Below are 25,649 nucleotides of genomic sequence, written 5' to 3'. Positions count from 1 at the left end.
CTGACGAACGACCCTAGCTGTTGCGAGTATAATTCAATGCCGGTAGGGGCATATAGCCCTCGGAGTAGTTATTTCTCGCAACACTGACAATTAAAACATTGTCTTCGCTCTCTATGGGTGGCAGTCGTTCAACAAGTTGGGAGTCAGCACGGTAGGTGGAGCCATTTGCGCTCCCGCCTACAATAAATCTCAGTTGTTGACAAGTGGTTGACAAATTGCCTGGCAGTGCAGTGCAGCAACGCGGAATTTGGTATGATTCCGGTAATTTTAATTTATTATAGACACCTTCTATTAATCATTCATATTACAATTGCGAAAGGGAGAATTAAGAGGGATATTTTGTTTACTAATATTATTGCAACATGGCATTTTGGAGACCTTTTGAACCGGAACAAAACGAAATTCACCGTCAATATAATAAAATTGTTTGAGGACATAAATAATTAAAATATGTTGTTGGCTAAACGCTACAAATTATTATAGTTTTTTACCTTTAGCAGAAAACGCCTATGAAACTCATTAAAGACTATGATGTCTGATTTATTTTTTATTTTATGTTAATGAAATTGGAATAAGAATAGATATTTGTATAACGAGTACACTAGGAAAAGCGTGCAGTTGCCGATTTATTCGAGTGCGAGTTATTCATATTCCCGTTGCTCAGTTTTTTCTGGGTGTGGTCGAACGATATTTTAGAAATCTTAGATTTGAAGGGGGTCAAGTTTAGGAATTCTGGATGTAAGGGTGGCAGCATACGACCCAGTGGAGCGAGAAACAAAAAAAAATTGCGAGGAAAATGGCTTTCTCGCGACCTAATATGCCGAAAATAGATGTTTGGTGGTCGGTGCTTCCCGGATATTGATAGAATCCTTAACCATGAAATGAAGATACTTGCGAGCGGATTTACTCCTGGAAATCCTTTTGAACTGCGTTATATCCCCGAAGCTAATTACCGGATGGCCATTCACCGCAACGTTTCTTATTCGAATGCCTTTGAAAATTCAACGAGCGCTATTATAGATATACGGAAATGCAGTATTGTTTCAAACGCTGCCTAAAGGCGTAAACAAATCGTTTCCCCGGCTGCGCTTTTGAACAAGCACGAAGCGAATTGCAAGTAAGTCTTCCGTGCAGCCGTTTTCCAGGCACGATTCTTCTGAAATGGGATACGCAGTTGGGATATATAATTCATTCCGTTAAATATAATATCGGATACGTCCCCCTCGCCCTCTTTTGTTGGAACAATGTATTATTTGATATGTCACGTCAGGTTTCTCCCGCATTTCATTTATCGGATGGACCGTCTCAAAATTTTATCTCTCTAAGTGCTTCCCCGCGACAGATCAAGATAAGAAGGTACAGTCCCTTCTTACCTTTGTTTTGCGTCTTTGCCCGGAATTAAATTTCCATTTCGTTGATGCACAAAGTGGCATTTATTTAAAGAAAATTTCCTAAGTTGGGTTGATATTCGCCGATGTTTTGAATACCTACAAAGCATATGGTGTATCTTTGTCGGTATTTGTAATTGTTACTACACCTTTAGGATGTTTTTTTCTCAAAAGAGAAAAAAAAAACAATTTTCGGATATATCTTCATAAATTGATGTTCAATTGTTTTTCTTATTTCACAAAATCTTTCACTTATATACCTATGTCTACATCTTGTTCCATTCATATAAATCATATATCATGTAGGTATATATAAATGCGTTTTCTTGTGAATCTTCCTTTTTTGTTTACATTTTCGGATTCACTAAAAATCTGCAACGGTTTATTAAAAGCTTGGTACCACAGACTATGAGCTAATTTTTGCTGGAATACCTTCACTACAACTCACATAATAAAAGTGTAGATCCCTAGACCTGGGCGAGGTCCGGAACATTTTCAAAATTGCAAAAATGTTAAAAAAATTTTAAAAAATACCTATTTTATCTGAGTTTTTTACTTATATCTTGGAACCTATGCATTTTGGAAGAATATTGAAAAGGAAAAAAGTTTTAGAATTGAATTTTGCACAATACACTAGTTAAAAATGTTTAAATTTATTACCGATGTTGCAAAATAGCAGTAATTAATGAAAAAAAGCAAAATAATCAAGTTTTTTTGGATAATTTTTTTTTAAATATTTTAATTTCTCCGAGGGCATTCTAATTTTGGTAAAAAAAGAGTATAATAAAACAACACATCAAACATTAAAATCGGTCCTATAGTTTTCGCAAAATAATTTTTTGAAAAAAATTTTGAAAAAAAATTAGCGAATTTTCAAAATGTTGCACAGCCTCAAATAAAGCATCTATATATTTGAAAATTTTTTCACATAGAAAATACCGCTCATACTTTCAAATGATTTTTGAAAAATTGAAATCGCTTGATTAGGACGGCTACAGCAAATTTTTAAAGTTAAGCTGTCAAGTTTTATTATTAAACAATTAGATTACATTTATCAATTTGCCATTTAGTTTTTTTCAAAAACTATAATTTTAAAGTACTCGGAAAGACGCTTCTTTTAAAAAAAAAGTTAAATTCCGTTTATTGGTTCTCGAGATATAAGCGGTCAAAGTTTATCGGCATTTACCGTTAATTTATAAACAATTTTGCAATAATCTTTGATCCAGTGGCTTTGTTTTTCCGAAAAAATTGCATTATCTCGGCTTCTAATGGACCAATTTCGATCTTTTTTTAATCCGATGTCTCGCGAGCCAAGGAATTCGAATATCGTAATACCAACTGTATGATTTGCACATATTTTGTTATAAACAAAGTTTATTATTTATGCATTAAATATACTGTATATTTTACCCTATGCTATTGCATTTTTGCAATGAAAAACTTTGTTTACGTATATATTTCAACACTCTGAATATGAATATATTTAGTTATAATTATTACAATTATTTAAATAATTTTTGTTTAAACCAATTAAAAAAAAATATTTCGAAATTAATTTTTTTGTTAAATACAGATAAAATTAAGAAAATATAGTACTTTAAAATTATAATTTTTGAAAAAAACTAAATTGCAAATTGATAAATGTAATCTAATTGTTTAAAAATAAAAAAAAGAGTGTTAACTTTAAAAATTTACTGTGGTCGTCCTAATCAACCGATTTCAATTTTTCAAAAACCACTTGAAAAGTAAAGCGGTCTTTTCTATGTGAAAAAATCAAGTATCTAAATGCTTGATTTGAGGCTGTGCAACATTTTGAAAATTCGAAAATTTTTTTTCAAAAAATTATTTTCCGAAAACTAACCGATTTTAATGAAATTTGGTTTGTTGTTTTATTATACTCTGAAGTTTATTTTACCAAAATTAGAATGCCCTCGGAGCAATTAAAACATTTTAAAAAATTATCCAAAACACTTGATTATTTTGCCTTTTTTCCGTCAATTATTACTATTTTGCAACATCGGTAATAAATTTAAACATTTTTAACTTACAGTACATTGTGCAAAATTCAATTCTGAAACTTTTTTTCCTCTTCAATATTCTTCCAAAATGCATGGGTTCCAAGATATACTTAAGTAAAAAACTCATTTTTGCAATTTGCAATTTTGAAAATGTTCCGGACCTCGCCCAGATCTAGGGATCTACACTTTTATTATGTGAGTTGTACTGAAGGTAATCCAGAAAAAAATTTCTTGCACCCTCTCACATCCACCTCAAAACAGATCCGCCCTGGTCTACAATTCATTTTTCCCGTTGTCGTCTTTTTGGTGAACTTCTATGTGCTTGATCCTTGTTATGTTTAGCCGCAACACGATTAAGGACGTTCGCTAGAGATAGCGAGGGGAAACATTTGCGGAGCAAGGGGAAACTAGCGATGAGTGAAGACTTGACAACGCCGTACGGGTCTTCAATGTGTGAGTGTTCATGTACACGCGTAAGGTGTCTGCACTGGCTGCTGGTCTGCTGCGTCGGTTACGGCCGCGTATGTGTATGTTCAATTTGTTTGTGATAAAGCTATAAGTATTTGACATTTATTTGTTATAAAAATGTAACGAAAATGAATAAATACATAATTAAAAAGACTTGTGACAATTGTATTTATATTCGTAGATTTCATTCGTAAAAATGCCCAAAGCCAAACAGTATAAACCTCCAAACTACGAAGACTGAGAATGCCGTTGCGTTTCTGTCGAACTCTTATTTATTTTTTTATTCATAAACGAATCAGATGATCGTCGCTAAACTTGGTATACATTAAATTAATAACATTATCTGTGACATATAAAAAAATTGGCGAAATTCATTGGGCCAATTTTCTTAAAACTGAGTTTTTATCAGTTTTCCCATAAGCGACCGTGTTAAAATGACTGAACTTTGAAATTCAATATCTCGAAAACGAAACAGATGAACCTCTTGAAATTTTGACAGGTTTATTGTAACAACAATAAGAACGTGTGGTCAAAATTTCAAAAAAATTCATTGGAGGGTTTTATCTCTACCGTACGTCCTTAATGTAAAGCCTCCTTCTATAAAACAAAGAATATTGACGGAACTTATGATTTGCAGTTGTATCTTAACATAACCTCACAATTTTGCCATGAAATTTAAATATTGTTAATAATATTTAAAATGCAGTTCAAAATTGGTGTAACTGTTACCACTTACGTCTCTTGCAGCAGTAAATAGAAGTTGCCCTGTATTTTGACGTCAAACGCCTCGATTAATTTTGATGACTTTAATTCAGTCGCAAAGTTTGGCAAATTTAACGCAGGAATTTAATATTATTCTGTTGGCTGCGCTTAATTATTAAACGCGTAGTCATTGCAAACTTATCGTGAATAGACTTCAGATGTATTACGTTAATAATCACTCATCGTTTTTTGTTTCGGTGTGTTTAAACGAAAGCAGAACAATGAATAATAATCTCATTAAGTTCGCCTGCTTATTATTTAAAAATGTGAAAAAAAGCCGTCAAAAGGACGCGGTTAAAGGCATTAAATTTCCATTTAAGTAGAGCGAGTGATGCGTTTAACGGCGTTCTAGTACCCACTGCATTTTGCGAATCAATAAATGACTTCCAACCCCACAAAAAACGTATTTGGCGGTTGGCCGACTGCATTAAAAAAACATCGTAATCCTCTTATATTTACACACAGAGTAGGAAGGGATTACCGAAACAGTATGGCTGAAATAAAAAGCGCTCTCTGGATTTCGTTGGCAGCACTGTCTTTCCAGTTTAAACACTCGTGAAAGTGTTAGTACGAGTTAATTTAATTCAGTAACCACTTCTTTGTTAATCGTAATGCAAATTTCGACCTTTCGCTAATAAGAAACGAAAAGTTACAATGGATAATAGAAGTCTGTCAAAGCCGTGATTGATCGAGTTTGCAGGGAGTAATATAAAGTAAATTATAAGATTTCAACGAGAGAGAGATCCAAAATAACCTAAATACGATTTACTCCATCACAAATATGAATCAATCTTTCGTATTTTCCTTTCTGGCTTCAGCGCCGATTGAATTAAACATCAAGTTTATTAATTTTCCCGATCCGATGTTGATTGGTAACAAAAGAAAACCGACGGACGTAATATTCTCTCAGACGTGGGCGCTCCTTTTGCGAATCATAATCAGATTAAAATATAGTCATATTGTTTGTCGGCCTTCATTCACTGAAAAAGATCAACACAACGACTTTTTTTGGTTTCGTATCTAACTCCCAATTATATTTTCCATCAATAAGCTTTTTTATCGTCTAAATTCAGGCCCGCTCGGATACGTACATCGAAAAAACGCTCGGTTACTAAATTAAATTGCTCGTGCACTGTAGGAGGGTCGTTTCCCTTTTATTTTTTATTTATTCTTCAAAAGATCTGCTTAAAATATTTAACACGTATCCTTTCTTTTCTTATTTTCAATCATATGACAAAAAGTGGTACATATACAGCAAGGTTGGCATGATATATATCCGATATATATCATTAATATCTATCGCGATATTTATTCGATATATATCATGATATTTATAAAAATTTAAATAATGATTCCTATTGGTTCAAAGTTGCTAAAACTGTTAACAGATGGCAGCAAAACCGTATGCTCATCGTTGACGAACGTGTTTATTTACGTGATTCCCCGAACTTTTCAACAAAGTAAAATTGAATGAATATTTTTATTTCATTATTTCTCCAGGTGTTATGTCAATTCGAGCAGGTGATGTGTGTTTGTATTTGTTTTAATATTTATGAAATTTATGTTGAGTTGGTTAGTCTTCGTAGTACTTTCGTATTTATTTTTTCGTTCTTGTCTTTGATATTTGGAATGAAAATATTTACCTAAATAGTCCTTAATTTTATTTCGCTACTACAATATTATACATAAACTAATTAATTTAAAAAAATAAATATCAAGACTATATATATCCAATATATATCAAGATATATATCCGATATTTGATATTTATATAAATATCATGATATTTGCCAACCTTGATATACAGTAGGGTGGCCCAAAGAAAACGAATATTATTTTTTCATGTCTCTTGTGAAAATATGTGCCCCCTCAAAATATCAGCTCAAAAAAAATATTTTTAGAGGTCGCTCAAGATTTTTAAACATTTCCAAAATCGTCAAAAATTGAATTTTTTTTAAAATTTTTTTACTCATTGTATCATTTTCTAGGTTGAAAAAAATCTCGATTCTAAAAATTTCAAATCGATATTTTAATTTCTAAAGGTCACTCATAATTATTTTAACTTTCAAAGTAGTGTACCTGTTTTCGCGCGACCTCTAAAAATAAATATCAACGAACGAATAATTTTTTTTTATTGAATTTGATGAAAAGAATAGAAATAAATCACACTTTTAAAAAATTTAAAAATCATAAATATTTGATACTCACAGTGCGGTAGTAAATTTTGCCTCGAGAAAGTGACTCGTGATTTATTTCTATTCTTTTGTTCATCAAATTCAATAAAAAAAATATTAGTTCGTTGATATTTATTTTTAGAGGTCGCTCGAAAACATTTTAGGTACACTACTTTTAGAGATAAAATAATTATGAATGACCTTGAGAAATTAAAATAGCGATTTGAAATTTTCAGAATCGAGATTTTTTTCAACCTAGAAAAAAATAAAAAAAAATCAATTTTTGACAAATTTGGAAATGTTTAAAAATCTTGAGCGACCTCTAAAACAAATTTTTTTGAGCTGATTTTTTGAAGGGACTCAAAACGTTATAAACTATAAACTAACATATTTTGACAAGACACGCGAAAAAAATATTCGTTTTTTTGCGTGTCTCCGCTTCTCACTATAGGGATCACGGAAACGGTAAGAGATACGAAGTAGGTTAAATGTGGGCAAAGTTTCATAATCAGGCGACCAATATGCATTTAAAAAATTAATGCTAACATGTTTTCAAAATATTTAAAAAAAAACGAAATTTTGGAAACCCATTTTTGTTTCATTTCAGGCTTGTTTGAGGTGATATTGGAAAAAGAAGAACACTAATGGCAACTTTTTATCCCCTTTCGAATGGCATAATCAATTTTTATATGTAACGTTTTGTCTCTCCAGGACCATCATCAATTAAATTTTGTTAAATACGACCCTGGAAATTTTATTACATTTTTTGCAAGCCCTCACGACCCCCAATACTGTACTGTCTCAGCCCGAACCAGATTCAAAGGTTTTGTTTCGAAAAATTCATCTTCATGTATAGATAAATTTGGACCGAATACATTGAAGATGAATTTTTCGAGACAAAACGTCTGTATCTGGTTCGGGCTGGGGCAGTACAGTATTGGGGGTCATGAAGGCTTGCAAAAAATGTAATAAAATTTCCAAGGTCGTATTTAAAAAAATGAGGGTGGTGATGGTTCTGGAGAGACGAAACGTTACATATAAAAATTGATTATGCCATCCTATAGAGGGCAAAAAGTTGCCATGAGAAAGCGTTCTTCTTTTTTTAATCTCACCTCAAACAAACCTGAAATGAAACAAAAACGGATTTCCAAAATTTCGGTTTTTTTCAAATATCTCGAAAACTAATCATGCTAGTTTTGATTTTTTAGAGGCATAATGTTGGTCCCCTGATTATGCAACTTTGCAACCATTTAAGCTACTTCGTATCTCTTACCGTTTGTATATAGTTGAATCGAATTGCCATCTAGATCTGAGGAAGAAACTCAAGGTTTATGAACATTTCTACTTTTTCACTTGTCTTTTTAATCATCGAAGTTTGAACATTTTTTTTCTCGAAAACAGCGTTCGACCGCACAAAAATAAGGGAGGGTAAAATTGTATGCATTTTTGAGTTTTTGTTCAGAATAAAAGGCCAAGATGCAAAATTATTATATTTAGTTCATATCCACCAAAGGATTAAAGGAAATCATACTTGTGCGGTGGAAAGGTATTCTTGAAAATACGAGCCTTAATAAAAAGGTAGAGGCGGTCAGTTATTACCCCTCATTAAATTTTCGCGTATAAAAATCGGTTCACCTGTTTCGCGCAATGTTCGTAACTTTCAAATCCTCATATAAAGCCGGAACAGTAAGGCGCGTTATAAAATGCCCCGCGTAAAGTTAAGACATCCGGACAAAATCCAACTTGTTTGATCTTACTTTATTATTATCCTCTGTACAGCGCAAGCGAAATGAAAATCTCTTTATCACGTATTCCTGGCCACACGAAAGGCGTCAAGTAAAGTTTTATGCTCGGTAACCTCGAAAGTTCATTCAAATAGATTTGACAATTTCACCGGGATAGACGCTGCTACCGATTCTGCTCCACCCGCACCATGTGAAATGTCCAGAAAATTTATACATAGAATAACTTCGTAATTCATTTTCCGATGACGCGTTCCAAATTAAAATATCCCGGGCCCGACCAGAATTTCATTGCGGCTCCCTTGAGTGGGTTTTAAATTTACGCTTACTACCCCTACCTAACTGTGCTTAGGTTTAACAAAAACTTGTAGTCCAATTAAATTAGCCTTTAAATCGCAATTTGGTCAACTTGCCTGAATTTTTTATATAAGTTAGTTTAGGGTATATAATAACAATAAATGACAGTAATATTTGTTTCAACCCCCGGCCAGGGGTGAAACAAAAGGGGTTTTTCAAGATAACTCAAAAGGGGTAAGAGCTAGCTTCTTATAAAAGTTGTAAAGCATAAAATTCTACATAAAAATGGTATATTGACTTTTTTTTATACCATTAAAATTAACAGAGTTAGGGTGGCTAGAAGTTAAGGGATGAATTCAGAAATTTAAAAAAATCATAACAAGCAAAAAAATGAATGAATTTCATATTTTTTTTCTCAATCTACTCTAAAAAATGTAATCTTTCTGTTCAGAGAAATACATTTTTTTTTAATTTTTTTAATTTTTAATAAAAAAGTTAAAACAATTAAAATTTTTTAATCGTTAATTTTTATGATTAAACACTAAAACAATTTATTTCTATGCCATTCAATTGATTATTTAAAATAAAAAAAAGTTGCTTTCGAAATTTTGTTTTGACAAAGATAAAAAACGTTCGTTTTGTGAAATTGTTATAACCTTTTTATTAAAAATTAAAAAATATATCTATTTCTCTAAAAAGATAGGTTATACTTTTAAGAGTAAATTGGAAAAAAATTTATAAAATTCATTCATTTATCTACTTGTTATGATTTTTTAAATTTCTGAAATCATCCCTTAACTTCTAGCCACCCTAACCCTGTTAATTTTAATGGTATAAAAAAGTCAATAAACCATTTTTATGTAGAATTTACAATTTTTATAAGAAACTTTTTTTCTAGTTCTTTCTTACCCCTTGAGTTATCTTGAAAAACCCCTTTATTTTATCTTTTTACTTTAGAGTATAATAAAACGACACACCAAATTTCATTAAAATCAGTTCTATAGTTTTCGCAACTTTTTTGAAAAAAAAATTGAAAAAAAAAATTCGAATTTTCAAAATGTTGCACAACCTCAAATAAAGCATCTAGATACTTGAAAACCGCTCGAACTTTCAAATGGTTTTTGAAAAATTGAAATCGGTTGATTAGGTCGGCCACAGTAAATTTTTAAAGTTTTATCTGTATTTAACAAAAAAATTAATTTCCAAATAATTTTTTTTTGATAAATTTACTATTAAAGCTTACATATAAAATCTATGTACTTTGCAATTTAAACGTATCTTATAATCGACTATTATTGGCTTTGTCATTGTTGGTTTTTTGGATTTTTTTCCTTGTTGCGAAAATTATTTTTTGTAATTGTTTCATTAAAGTATATTTAAATGACACTATATACAAATCGTGAATGTATGGTCTTTAATAGTATATTATTTGTTCTCAACATTACGACATTATCTAGAAGACTACACTTATAATTTTTAGCGGGATATTTCATGAATTAAATTAAAATTTGATCTTTTTTAAATTTTTAAATTTTAAATTTAAATTTTGATCAGTTTTAAAGTGAATTATTTGATGATATATAAATACATGCTTTTGTTTTGTTTTACAATTTATAGCAACATTGAAAATAGAAATTAATAAATAAACAACAAGTAAATAACAGTGAACCATGAATATAAATAACCTCACTTTCTACTAGAAATATAGGGGGACATATAAAATGTAGATTTCAATTCTATTTTATGGCAAAAAAGAGTACAATACATTTTTTTACCATATTGTACCAAAAAACTTTGTTGATCACAATTATTGACATTTTGCGCAAGATGGAGAGCCACAGTTCTACGAGACATTTTTTTCCGTGTAGAAATTGATCTCGTGTCTGGGAAAGTTCTGGGTGCGACGAATATACGGTGTTTCCTTTTTTTAGATGATTTGTAGTTCAACAATACTGAGGCTAACCGCATGGCTGGTATTCAACGAGATATCTGCTCTGGCTCTGGCTCTCCCTAGAACCAAGGACTACCGGGGGACGGGGGAAGTAGTGTCTAGTAAAAATGGAGTGGCAACAGAACCGACGTGCGAGGAGCTCAAAGCGATGTGGAGATTCTCCAAACGTCAATCAAGGGCCGCTGAAATTACCAACGAAATCCCCATGTACAGGGACCCTTTCGCCGATAATGTGTGGGAGCCGTACTACGCCACTTCTAGAAGCATCGGAGGGTAAGTCGGACATTTCTTCATTGTTTTTTATTACTTCAAACTCGCCGCTCCCATCCCAACTGCCAGTCTCGCGAGACCCACGCTTTAAAGTTGCCTCATTGACTCCGATCTCATTCAAAACTCTTCATTAGTTGCGTCGCGGAATTTAATTCCTCGTTACCGGTTACTATTGTAAGTCATTTTTTTTAATTACAAATATTTACGGATATACTCTAGGCACAGAAATTAAGGGATATTAAAAAAAAAATCCCAAAGTTTTGGGTGATTTTCAAAGAGCTGTAACTTGGAGGGAAATGGTCGTAGAGAGAATAAAAATAAAAGGAAATTGAAGCTTCAAGTGTCTAGTTTTCAGATCTGCAGTTTAAAATTTTTTAGGGTCAGCAGTTTTTGAGTAATCAAGAAAATTAACGGAAAAAAAAATTGTAAATTTTTGCTTTTTTAAAAAGGCCTATGGACTTCAAAAATTTTTTTGGTAATTTCATCATAGATAATTTAATTCTCTTCAATTTGAGCGGTTCCGGAGCCTTGTACGATTATTTGTCGGTGAGTTATCGTCGATCAAAGCAAAAAAAATATTTTTGACTTTGGCAATCAATTACTCGGGAAATAATGGACGTACAGAAAATCCAAGTAGGGTTTTGAAAACTGCAAAGTATTCTCTACAAATCGTAAATATGGGTTTTTGATAAGAAAAAAATTTTTCAAAGTGAAAATGTTGATTAGGTTAGGTTAGGATATGGACTGTAACTTTTCGACCTCAGTGTCATAAAAAAAACCTGATAATTTAAAAACGCTGCGATTTTTTTTTTTTTCTTAAGAGCCCGGAATGTTTAAATTTGTGACAATAAATAATTTTTAATTTTTTAATTATTTTTTTAAATTAAAAATGGTTTTTTTTTAGCATTAATACATATTTTCTTCATCAAAAAACGTTCATGATTCTAAAAAAAATTAAAAATATTTTTTTTTTCAAAAATTATTTTTCTTAATTTTTTTTTAATATATCCACAAGCTTCACAAACGTCAAAAAAAATTTGGTTGATTTAACGTTGCAGATTACAATTATTCAAATATGCAATTTTATACCTTTTTTCTAACCAACATTTTCACTTGGAAAAATTTTTTTTTATAAAAAAACCCATAATTACGACTTGTAGAAAATACTTTGCAATTTTCAAAACCCTGCTTGGGTTTCTGTACGACTGTTATTTCCCGAGTAATCGATTGCCAGTCAAAACAAAATTTCACAATTTTTTTCTCCTTGATTTTCTTATGATTACTCAAATACTGCTGACGCTAAAAAATTTTAAACTGCAGATCTGAAAACTAGACACTTGAAACTTCAATTTCCTTTTTTTTTTATATAAATACCTACTAACCTGGTGAGCTTGGTCGTAAATCAGAGAGCGCCCCCAAAAAACACGTAAACAACAGTGGCGCGTACAGAGGTAAAATGTAGTACATATGTGGAATTTAAAAAAAAAAAATGGATTTATAATTAATGTTTATGAGAATATAGGAATTTTTGTAGGAACAAGGGTGCCAGACGTGAACTGATCCCATCGTCCCTTAATAATGTATAAAGAAATTATTCAATTTCTAAAACCCTCAAAAGCGTATTGCACTGGATCCCTTAACAGGCAATGATTTATTACTTCGCATCGAATATGATCCTACTTTATAGTGTATTACCATTTTATTAAAATTCATCCATTCGCGTGTACATTTTGTCCACATGTGGTACCGGTGTTTAAATTATATGTGCAAATTTAAGATTCACCCTGTATATACATACATGGCGCCCGGGAGGTGTTAGAAAAAAATCCAATCAGGGCGGTCCGCATGTCCGTAATCTTACTCTTGAAATTGCTTGAGTAATGCCCAATAAAGACGGATCCGAAAAATAGGACATTTGACCTAAACGACCTCAGACACTTTGTTAATTTCCGGTTCATCAGTTCCCGGAGTCGACAAAATACGGCTGGGAGGCAGATAGCACTAAATATATTTCTTGTAAAAATATTTTCTGTTGCTCGCCATACCTTGATTGATAAAACTAATTTTTCCGCTAATAAATCTTGACAGCTTGGGAACTCAGAAACTTAGTCTCCTGAGTTCTGGTTGTGCCCGAGATAATTTAATTTATTATGTTGGTAGGAATCGCTATTGGGCGATTTTATATCCGTCCCGACCGACCTTTAAGCTTCTAATTTATCTTTAAGTTCCAGAAAAATTTAATTCTAAAGGTTGTTGGGCCAAACAATTCTGTTAAATAATTAATTAACAACGACTAACGTAAATAATAATAATATAAGGGTTGTATTAAGCTAAACAGTAGTATTTAAATACAGATATTCATTTTTCCAACCAAAAAATTGCTGCGACATATCCTGACAAAAAGCTTCGAGGATTTGAATAAAAATTTCTGATTTACATACATCCGTCAAATAAGGGATAAAGTTGGATTATGATACGTAGACTTAGAGGGAAAATAATGGTTTTATTAAATAACTTCGCCTTCCTCGTATTTTCCAGCGAATGTGTATTCTCTCGTATATCAAATTTAGTATTCCTGTCCGATGAAGAAAAATCCACTTGGTTTTGTTTTTTTTTAAGTAAATTTATTAACGATCACACCAATTACTTGAAAGTGAATTTGCGTGGTTCGAGCGAAACCGGTTCCGTTTTGGGCAAACTAATTCATTTTTAATAAAATCCGTCGTAACTGTTTTCCGTATCGAAGTTTCATTTGTAGGGAATTTTAATTAAATCGACACGTCAAAATGAGTCGCTTGGGAACTCCACCAATTCGAAGAATATTAGGGCCAACTCATTTAACATATTTTTAACAGCCGGTCCCAAAAGCAATTACAGTTACTAACAACTTTCAGACATGAGGAATAGAACTATAACGCCAGAGAAAGAAGGGGCATTTAATTAAAGGGACGTTTTTTTAATTTGAATGACAAAAACTTCGTATGTAATAGAAGATTGTAGTAAAAAAAATATTGAACTTCCACTAGTTCTCTTCTGGTTGGGATATATTGTCAGTAGGAATTTTATTATATCAAGTTTTACCTTGCAAAAGCTATATGCCCGCGCATATACGCAAATATTTATATTTGAAAAGGGTGTTTCTTTTTCTACGAGAGCTGTATTCATTTCGCTGAGATTCATAAAGGGTGGGTAAAGATAATATATGAAATTTCACAAAAAAAAAACGTCATACTGTTTCGAACAAATATGACAATAAGGGGCTTCAGATATTTCTCATAAATATAATACATACCTACACATTTTAATATCCTCAGCTCGCAATTTCATATTATTCGTCTTTTTACAAAGGTTGTTTAAAAACAACGAATGAATTAACATCCTTGAGCAGAATTTAGGTAAGGTCTGAAAAAGTGCGAGAAGGAAATAGGAATCGATTAATTCCGGAGGTAGAAAAGAATAAGGAGGTGTTCTGTATGGGCGAAAGTAACATATTGTTTAGCCTTGTCACGTATAACCCGGCACCATTAGTATGCCTGCGGCAAATAAAAATGTCAAATAAAAAATATATTAAAGTGGCGGTGTTATCCGAGGAATATACCGATATCATAAGGACCTGTGCCCTGGTACAACAGATATGTTACATAAAATTTGGCTCCCGATATTAAAACTTCCCGGCGTGGTCACATGCCGAGAATAATATATTAGAAGAACGATGAATGTGCGTAAAACGTGTACACAGAAGGACTGCGCCATTTTTTAAAGCCCTACCCGCGTGCACCAGTCCCTTCACTCCTACACACACGGACTCTCTGATCTCTCTTTTAACGTAAAATGAATGGCCTCGTCAATGAAACCGACGTACTTCCACTTTCCAACAATTATTCCAAGCATTCGTGTAGTATCATGTCCAACCAACGAAACAATATATTGTCTTAATCGTTTGTAATATTATGTTGTAACATTTAACGTTGGGTTGTCGGGTTGGCATACGTCGATTTGTTATTTTCAGGGACGGTGATTTATTAAGTGCCTTTGCAGTTTTTTTATTTCTAAGTTTCTGGCGTATCGTCGAAAAACGATGCTTATTTATTTAAATCTTTCTATTTCATATACAAAGTTAGTGGTTGAAAGTTTTATAACACTTTGTACCTAGTCATAAGGTGCCAGCGTAGTCAGCGGTTTTGGACGTTTTTTATTTAAAAAAATCACGCATATTTATTTTAAATTCGATTTTTTATTCCAAATTTTTTCGAAGGAAGCCGATAATTACACCACAGCTAGGGTGGCCCAAAAAACCGAATATTTTTTTTCGTGTCTTGTGAAAATATGTTAGTTTATCATGTTTTAAGAACTCTAAAAAAAATTTTTTTTTAAACGTCGTTCAAGATTTTTTAAAATTTCCAAAATCGTTAAAAATAGATTTTTTTATATTTTTTCTCGTTATTTTATCATTTTCTAGGTTGAAAAAATCTCGATTCTGAAAATTTCAAATCGATATTTTAATTTCTACAGGTCACTCATAATTATTTTAACTTTAAAAGTAGTGTACCTAAAATGTTTTCGAGCGACCTCTAAAAATCAATATCAACGAACTAATAATTTTTTTATTGAATTGAATGAACAAAAGAATATAAATAAATCACGAGACAAAATTTACTGCCGCACAGAGTATCAAATATTTATAATTTTTTAATTTTTTAAAATTTAAGTGATTTATTTCTATTCCTTTGTTCTTCAAATTCAATAAAAAAAAATTATTAGTTCGTTGATATTTATTTTTTAGAGGTCGCTCGAAAACAGGTACACTACTTTGAAAGTAAAAATAATTATGAGTGACCTTTAGAAATTAAAGTATCGATTTGAAATTTTCAGAATTGAGATTTTTTTCAACCTAGAAAATGACGAAAAAAAAGTTTAAAAAAAAATAAATTTTTGACGATTTTGGAAATTTTTAAAAATCTTGAGCGACCTCTAAAAAAATTTTGTTTGACCTGATTTTTTGAGGGGGCTCTTAAAACATGATAAATTAACATATTTTCACAAAAAAGAATATTCGTTTTTTTTGGGCCACCGTAAGCCACAAAAAAAAAGTTGTCTGTACTTTTCATGCGACATATGTTATCCGTAGTATTTTTGCTTCCTAATCACGAATCCGGTGTCAGAATTGAGCTGTCACATCACAGCAATTTCCTAACCTCAAAAACAGGTCAAAAATAGCAAAAATTCACGAAAAAGTGCTAGGAAAAATACAAGAATATTTTTTTTCTATTTTCAAATGTTCACTAATATGGTTAAGACCCCGTCGAACGTGAATACGTGGTCATAATTGATGGTTCTTTTTCTAACCTCAAAAAAAACGGGTCAATTAAGATATCACGAATTTTCAAAAAATAACAGATTCGCTCCAAAGGCATAGGGGGTTTTCGGGGTCGCTGATCACGGATCCGATGTCAATTTTGCAAAATTCAAGATGGCGGATCCAAGATGGCCGACCAAATTTTCAAAAAATACCAGATTCGCGCCAAATTCGATATATGGGCGTTTTCGGGTAAACCTACTTATACCAAATTTGGCGCGAATCTTATTTTTTTGAAAATTCGTGATATCTGACCTTAATTGACCTGTTTTTTGAGGTTAAAAAAACAATCATCAATTCTGACCGCTGATTCACGTTGGGCGGGGTCTTAACCATATAAATGAACATTTGAATACAAAAAAATTTGTTTGTGTTTTTCCTAGCACTTTTTCGTGAATTTTTGCTATTTTTGACCTGTTTTTTAAGGTTAATAAATTGTGCCACTGATTAAAATATTATTACATATTATTTAATATATTAATGACTACAGTTGTATTTTTCTTATAGTAATGGCAGCAGATAGATATATTAACAGCTAATATACTGCATAGTAGTGGTAACAGTACGTTTGGTTGTCGTAAATAAATTATATATTTATTTCAAAAAAAATTGGTAAGATACGTTGTTCGTTACTTTTTGTTAATTTACATTGGGAGAACTAGGTAAGTGGCCCGACTTTGGAGAATAAGTAAGCGAGTAATGGATCTACTGGCCGTGCGTTGATACGTGTTAATTTGTGTGAGTCATCTCATTTCAGAATTATATTCTAACCAATTAGGCCGCGTACACGCTCATTAACCGCCGTTGGAAAATAATTTGGGTCTACTTGGCTACAAGATTGCTTACATTTATTGCAAGAAATATTTCCTGCTCTGTCGTACAAATTATTTATCACGGCCGTTAAAGCCGAAAGGATGGGCGGACGGCTCGAATGCCTAATATTAAATTCCCGGCAGCCTCGGTAATAGAGAGTCCTATCTCTTAGAGGCTTAATTATTTTACCGCCTGACAAGTTACTGAAAACAGCGAAAACTAACGCGCCACGTAGAGGTGCCGCCGCTTCGGGAGATCAATTTAGGGATTTTTGACTTTTTGCCGCGATCAATCTCACAGTTCTTTCGCTCGCTCGAACTACCTCGATAGTAACTAACTAATAAGTTTGTTATCCTTGAATATACGGTATATTTGTACGAATTAAACACCTTTCTCTCTGTTTTCATTTGGGATAAATTCGCCGTCGACTATTCTGCTATATGCCATATATTACGCTTTTAATAATTACATTCTCTGGAAACGGGAAGTCGAACAAAAACAGTTTGTTGTAGATTGTATTAAACGCCAATAAAGCTATTGTTGTTTGTTCACAGTGACTGTATACGAATTAAAATGTAAATAATCTGTCATCAACACAAAACAGGTGTCGTTGTCAACGCATGTAGGTTGTTTATAATTATTATACGAGCCATTGAAGATGTTATAGGCACTCAGTTATGTCGCCTCGTGAACGAAAAAGCTTTGCTTAAACCGATAAAAAGTGGAACGGTAACTTTTACTTTTGTATTATCAGTGAATGGTATCCTTTGAAGGTGGTATAATCTGTTAAATCTTCGCTTTTTAATGCAATAATTATTTCCATTGTGACGGCGCGGATTCCAGCGCAAAGTGACGTTTCTTTGTCGAGGGCGACCCATTGTGATGGAAAATATGTTTTTAAAAGGGCCCAATTTTAAGACGGGAATTTTTTACCTACAGAATCAATTACCCATTGTGTTGTACATAAACAGTTTGTTGCGCAGATTGTTTTAAGCGCCAAAGGAGCCATTGTTATTTAATCGCTTGGAAAATACAATACTGAGAATGGTAGCTGGCGTATAATGTCTGCGATTTTAAATAGAGATAACCTGGCGTCACCGTAAATGAGTAAATTGTCTTTCAAGTCGTTTTGGGCGTTTACTAATTCGATCGATTCGAATGGAACACATTCTATGAATCCTCATCTGTATTATGCATTATTTTGCTTTAACCAAATGAAAGTATTCGAAAGTCAGTAATTTTCCATCTTTTCCACCATCATCCGAATTAATTTGAGCTTTAATAATTTTAATTCAATAAATTGAGAATAGAATACATTTATTTAAACGCTTAATTCTGAAGTCTATTTAGAAATATTTGAAAGTCAAGCTACACATAGACTACAAGCCCATGCAAACCCCTATTCTGACCCTTATGGCTTCCGTTCATTGAAAAATGGTCGGCATTGTTGCTAAAACATTATTTAAGATGTAAAATAATTTTTAAGTAACATGCTTTTAAAAAACCATAGGACGATATAAAAATTATTAATTTTATAAATTTGAAAAGCATATATTAATTTTTTTTTCACAAGTACATAAGTAAAATTTTTTCAAAATCCAAAAAATTATTATTAAAAAATCAATAAAAAAATCTGCATTCTAATATTTTTTAAAAAATTTGGAATTATTTTTATTTTAAAATTAAAATTACCGCTTCGAGATTCTAGCTGGCCATCGAAACATCTTCTTTCTCTGTCTCTTTTTTCTTGTCGGCGTGTAAATTTTTATGTGGTTTTATTCATGTTTATAACCGACAATCTTAAAGTTGTTTTTGTAACAAATGCACTTTTAAATTATTTTTACTAGTTTTAAACATACAGGGTCGGAAAGTACCGATGGTCCATCTGCCGTTACGTGAGAGCGATAAAGTAAGTCATAGAAATGCGTGCGATAGAGAAAGATGGCTATAATGAAGGCGTCTAATAGTCACCGCCCATTTCGCCCTTCCACAAATAAGAAGTGGGTCTTATTTGATTTATAAGTAATTCATGCTGGGTCAAATGACCTCTTGAAAATTTTCGATGAGCTTGTAGTCATATCAATCAATTGAGAATGGAATAAATGTATTTAAAGACAATTACTCGAAAGTCAGTTAATTTTCCACTACTGTACTAAACTTAATTCAATCAGTCGAGACATTTATGTATCCCGCACTGTACTATATTAGGCATTGTTTTGCTGTTAACAAAATGCTAAAATTCGGAAGTCAAGCAACATTTTTATGATAGCGCAAATTAATTCGTGTACTAAATTAATATTTTTTTCGTCCTTTCGAGGAATATTGTTGAAGTGTTATTTGATTAATGTCACTACGTGTCAGTCAACTTTGGAACGATTTCTCTCTGAAACACAGATTTTCTATCTAAAAATAAAATGGCTACACAGGAAATAAACGGGCCATCACTTTTCAATGATAACTACGTCCAACAAGTGGCATCACTGATCAAACAAATGCAATTTTTGTTATTGACATTTTCGGCGCGACATAAATTTTGGAACGTTTCGCGAATAACGCGATACAATTCCGATCGACTAGATTTTGTATCGTTCCAGAATAAAATCCTGTAATTAAACGTTTAAGCGTGGAGGGGGCGCTTTATTATTATTTTACCCACGTAATTCCACTTTGTTCCAGGATGCGGATGGGCAGATATCGGAGCAAGCCGATATACGGACGGGTAGTACACAACCCTCCTTATCTGCGTATACAGGACCCCGCAGAAAGGCACAAGGCATTCGAGGAAGTCGCCAGACTGTACGGCATGCCCAGACAAAACGAGCCTAGAAGAAGACTGACTACATTCCGATTGCCCGGGGGTGGACATCTTCCGACACTCGGTATCCCGCCCCAACAGGGAAGTTTCCAACATCTTAAGGTTGGTATCCCTTCTAAAACCCTCATTAGGTCATCAAAGGCAAGCCAATAGAATTTTAATAATGTTTCGAATACAAATTCCGGAAAGTATTTTAACAAAGCATCAGGACCATATAATTCTAAGATAACGTGATCCTACGCACATTCGTCGCGAAAAAGTGTTGGAGGGAATTGAGTAAAGACGTAAATTAAAAAATTCTTCGGTGGTAATTGCCATAATATTCTATTTACGTCAGCAAATCTAGTGGGAGTTTAAATGTTTTGCTATCCAATCGAAGTGAAGGATGCTTGTGGTGTCTAATACAGCTTATTCGAAGCTTATATAATGATCGATGGTGCACAAATACTTTGAATAAAATAAGCAGCTGCACACATCGATGAAATATAGGGGACTTACATAAGCTACAGCCGTTTTTCTCGAAGTAAACAATCTCTTCAAAAGAATTATATTGTATCCATTTATAAAAAATCACTAGTTTTACTAATCCAAAACTGTGTCACTAAAAAAATAATAATAATTAAGGGAAATTGTTATAAAGATTGCTTCTACTTTGCTTTGAAAATCTACCCGCCTAATTGACGAGGGTTATATTTAATTCTGTCTTTCAGCGTTTGAGAGAATCGTTTAATAGAGGTTCTAACAAATCGTTTACTTCCTATAATAGACGTTGGCGTTATTCCCCTAAGTTATTTCGATGTGTGTAGGCGTCGGCAACCACTTATAGAAATAGTTTCAGAAGTTTTGAGCGAATAATAACCCACAAGCACGATGCCGCCTCTCTCTATCTACCCTCAATGATCAATTAGACAAATGTGTTTTATTCAATATCGGAATGCACTGGACAAGCCAGGAATTCGCATTGTTTTGCAACACTAGCTCGAACGTTAACGACTTTAAAAATATTCGTTACTCTGGCCCTTCTCGAAGCAACTAGTTTGTCACTATCCTCTATCGCTTCAGCGCACCAGTTCGATTGCAATTTTATTCAATAGTGGATTATTATTGCTTTCCTAGTATTCCGGATTTAAGAAATGTTCATTTGTAGTGTCTTATTGACGTTGATTTCGACAAAGATTTCTTCTTCGTTTTCAGTATAGACATAATTTGTCCTGGTTGATTATAAGTTAATTTCAACGAAGTTCCTTTATATTTTACCCCAGTTTCGAACATTGTATTCTGTTAATAACACTGCTTGTAAAAATTCGGACTAAGTGCTCTTCTTCCTGCCTTACGAGCAGATTTCCGCAATGTTTTCTCTCATTTTACTTCAGCTGCGAAAGTTTTAATTGCGTGAATGGTTGGTATTAACTTAATGGCATTTTGCTTTTAAAAATAACCTACAATCGATGTAAAATGTACTTAATTTCAACGTTTCTTTATATTATACTTCACTTTCAGAAATTGTATGTATAGTCTTTCCGAAGTCGGTTGAAAATGTAAAAAAAACGCATGGCAATAAAATTTAACGAGTTTCATAGGCTAAAAAAGTTTTCTGCTAAAGGTAAAAAATTATAATAATTTCTATTATATGTCCATTTGGCCAACAACATATTTTAATTATTTATGTCCTCAAACAATTTTATTATATTGGTGGTAAATTTCGTTTTGTCCCGTTTCAAAAGGTCTCCAAAATGCCATGTTGTGATAATATTAGTAAACCAAATATCCCTCTTATTTCTCCCTTTCGCAATTGTAATATGAATGATTAATATAAGGTGTCTACAATAAATTAAAATTACTTGAATTCCGCATTGCTGCACTGCACTGCCAAGCGACTTGTTGCCGTTGATTTACAGAAATATTTTGCTCTACTTTACCTTGAGTTAATTTCGGCAACGTTTCTTCATATTGTACCTCTTCAGCGGACATATTTAATTTCAGTTTTGTCTCAGAGTAAATTTCCACGGTGTTCCTCAGATTTTATTTCAGTTTCGAAACGTTTATTTGCATTAATGGTTCGTATTTGATGAATGGCACTTCCGTTGTTAAAAATAAGCATTCTAGTTGACCTCTTAAAAAGTGATGGTCACTACATATTTCCTTTCCTCGAGTTTATGCGTAAATTTCAACAGCGTTTCGTTATAATTTACGTAAGTTTTGAAAATTTAGTCGGCATTAACGGTATTTGGCTAATGGCACTTCGCTCCCAACAGTAAGGACTGTAAATACCCTTAAAATCGACGTAAAATGGGATACGGTGGAGGCTACGGACATTTAGGCGAAAGCACGTTTTATTGATCCAGAATATTTTGATAAAAAATAGCTTAGCCGGCATCGATTTATCATAAAATATTTATAGTTAAGTAGCATCCCCCCGTCACTGCTTTAAACAATTTCTTCCGCTACATTAAGCGATTTTTTAAACGGAATTCTTACTGGCATTTCGCGAGGGTTCGTTATTAGTTAAAGTAAGATGACGGCAGTTCAGTTTTTTCCCAGCGATTGTCACACTTCTGAGACGATTGCAATATATTCACTAGCTGTTTGCTCCCGACGTTGGCAAATATTTTCATTTTTTCCACTTCTCGATCACGCGGCTTTGCAAACAATAACATGTTTTTCTGTTTTCGTGGGTCGATATAACGCAAATTTAGCTAAATTAAAAATTATGTTTAAATTTACCATAGTTTCGATTAGCTTTCTGGTATGATGTATCGCGTTGAACTACCCTGGTTGAGATATTGACCCCTAGCGGTGGTAATGCGATACGCCGCTTGTTTTTTTCGAAAAGGGCGATATTTTCTCTAGACAGAGTGTAACGATCTGTGCGGTCGGATGATGGTAGAGGCAGCATCGTGGGCCGGCGCTCATGGTGTGGCATTCCAGTAAAGTTGGTCTAAAACAGCGAATTTCAGGAGCTAATTAAGACCGAGCGGGCGCGCGAACTTCAACAACAAAGAGTGGCAGAGGAGGCAGCAGCTAGGGCGGCGGCCCTCAAAGATTTGTCAAGAAACGAGAATCACAGGAACCAGGCCGGGTAAGTTCTTTTAATAGGATTACTTTCCGAAATTATGTCGACGTTTTCCATAAGAACGCTATTTAATTATGTCGTCTTTTTATGCGGAGCATCGGCGAAACGCCGTCGCCGTAAGCCGCGGGGGCGAAGGAACAGGTAGAAAAAGAATTACCAAATTCCGCCGACTTTAAGGGCTTTATCCTAACGCCCAAGCTAGGTTCCGGCTCCAATTAAAATCTCGCGCCATTAGCATTATTATACCCGCTCGAATTAAAACGCCTTTTACGCTTCTTTCACAGCGGACCGTGGTTGCGCGCAGCGATGATTCCGTTTTTTTTTAAACAGGAGTGTTATTAATAAAAAAAAGGAAAAAGAGGAGAATAAATGGGTACTTAACAAAAGGTTTAACTAATTGTAAGTTAAAAACGAATCGCGTAAATTCGTTTTGCGGCCCCGGCGCTGCGTCTGCATTCGCCGTAGATCAATAATATGTTCACCAACTCATGGCTACTGCAATTATTCGAACAGTAATTATTAAAAAATGTTTTTTCTGCCATTTCTATCGACTTCGTTTGTCAGAATATATCTATCCCATTAAAATATACTCTTTTTATTTTAAAAATGTCTAAATGGGTTTAAAATACAAAATTTCGTCATCGTTTGTTTAATAATTTTTTTCGGAAACCTCTTAGCTTTTGATATAATATAATCTTTTAAATCCGTAAATTGTTGTTGTTACCCGCCACTGGAGCACAAGTCGAAACGTAAAAATAAACAGAAAGAAGCACAAAAAATGGCAGTTGTTTACGCAAGGAAAAATTTTTAAGACTGAATCATTCCGTAAAACATTTGCATGTGTTACTTTGATGTTTCTTTCATTCATAGGCAGCTCGTTAGTATTATTTAATGGGGACAAAATACCCGTCGAGAATGTGGGAATTCTTTTAAAAAAAACGTTAGGCGAAACGAGTTAACAGCGCGGTAATTTTTTTTTCCCGTGTTTTTCCGAACGGTGAAGCCTCTGCTTGCAATTCATAAAAGAAAAACTGCAACTAATCTGTTCTCTCACCGTTTCCGCTTCAGAACAACGAGGCACTGAAGGAAGAGAAACTTTAGATAACGTCGTTCAGGAAAATCGGCAATTCCTTATCGAAGGAATACATATCTTAAAATTTAACTTTTCCTTGGCCTTTGCCTCGTTCGTTCTCCATTCAAGTGTTTTTTGCAGCGTTCAGTATACCAAAATAAGTATTTCCACCGCCTTTTTAACGTGATATTTTTGCTTTCTTCCTCCTCTGTGCTTACTCCGCCATATAAACTGAAAAGTATCCCCCTGACCTTGTTTCTTATTTTAGATCTATTTTTATGCCCGAAATGTAGATCTGCCAAAAATGAATGAACGCGTAATCATCATTTAACCCGACACATAGCCCACATAGAACGCGTCCCATCGATTTCAGGGTTCAGTTCAATATTCCGTTGCTTTATACGCGACATATTTATCGTTTTAGCGATACACTAGTTTGGAATTATTTTAATAAATTGTACGACACTAAACTTTTTACACTATTTGAAAATGCACAGGTTTTATTAAAGACTTAAAATTATTTGCAAACAATTTTCGTTCCCAAAAGTGACATAAATCACCCTGAAAATGTTAATTATAAAAAATACGTGGATTAGTTTGAAACGAGTTTAGCGGGCTTTTAGCTATTGGATTTTAAGTCATAAATATTGCATTTAAATTATTCGCATTAAAGCTTTATAGAATTTAATAAAGCCGTGGAAAATCGATACAAATTCCACAGAGACCGCAGGTTCTATAATACACCGGAGGTATTGCTCCATCGTGTTTCACGAAAATATACCAACACGGAGCAAACAAAAACATAACATTAGGGAACATACACGCCCTGTACATACGTACGGGGCGTTCTGTTTGGTGGTGATCCGCGTGACTTTTTTATTTATTGACAGATTTTTAACGAAGTTTTTTTGGTGTTAAAATTGGATAATTTTTTATTACAAATGTTTTATATCTACATGGTGACCCATAATCATACGTGAAAATGTTTTATATATACATGGTGACCCATAATCATACGTGAAAGAAAATTGGACATCAATTTAAAAAAGGTATAGCCGAAAAACAAGTTTTTTGAGATAAAAACATCCTGTACTTTTTGCAGAATCATTTCGGTGACAGTCATTCATTTGTTCGAATTTCCGATTTGACCGGAAATAAACATCATCAGTACCTATTTTTGAGTACCCTCGTATACTTCGGCTGCATCATAATTTTTAATTACGAATCCAGCGAAATATATGTCATTGTTTTATCATTAATTTATTAAGTAAATAATTGAACACACTTTCCAGATTTATGATGTTGGATCTATATTTAAAGTACCTTAGCCTTAGCTAGGAATCTGTACCTGCCCCTGTTGTTCTCGGGCTAGGTTCTGTGGTGGCGGGCCCACTAACAGAACTCACGGCCCGCCCCTCTGTTGATTTCGGTTCTTATAGTTGCCAAAGCT

The 25,649-nt window shown here is 33.3% G+C and overlaps 1 protein-coding gene across 2 annotated transcripts in view; it reads left to right on the top strand.

The window, feature by feature from the left end:
- The window catches only part of LOC108907371, a 39,514-nt gene that overhangs the window by 5,601 nt on the left and 8,264 nt on the right, over positions 1–25,649 (top strand). For both annotated transcript variants that reach the window (XM_018711026.1, XM_018711025.1), the window contains exons 2-4: positions 10,781–11,073; positions 19,916–20,156; positions 23,012–23,133. In XM_018711026.1, coding sequence (XP_018566542.1) covers positions 10,781–11,073; positions 19,916–20,156; positions 23,012–23,133 — 656 coding nt within the window. The remainder of the gene's footprint in view (positions 1–10,780; positions 11,074–19,915; positions 20,157–23,011; positions 23,134–25,649) is intronic.

This window comes from Anoplophora glabripennis, unplaced genomic scaffold (assembly GCF_000390285.2).
Source record: "Anoplophora glabripennis isolate ALB-LARVAE unplaced genomic scaffold, Agla_2.0 scaffold5, whole genome shotgun sequence".
Lineage (NCBI taxonomy): Eukaryota > Metazoa > Arthropoda > Insecta > Coleoptera > Cerambycidae > Anoplophora > Anoplophora glabripennis.
This window is presented reverse-complemented; position numbering and strand designations above follow the sequence as displayed.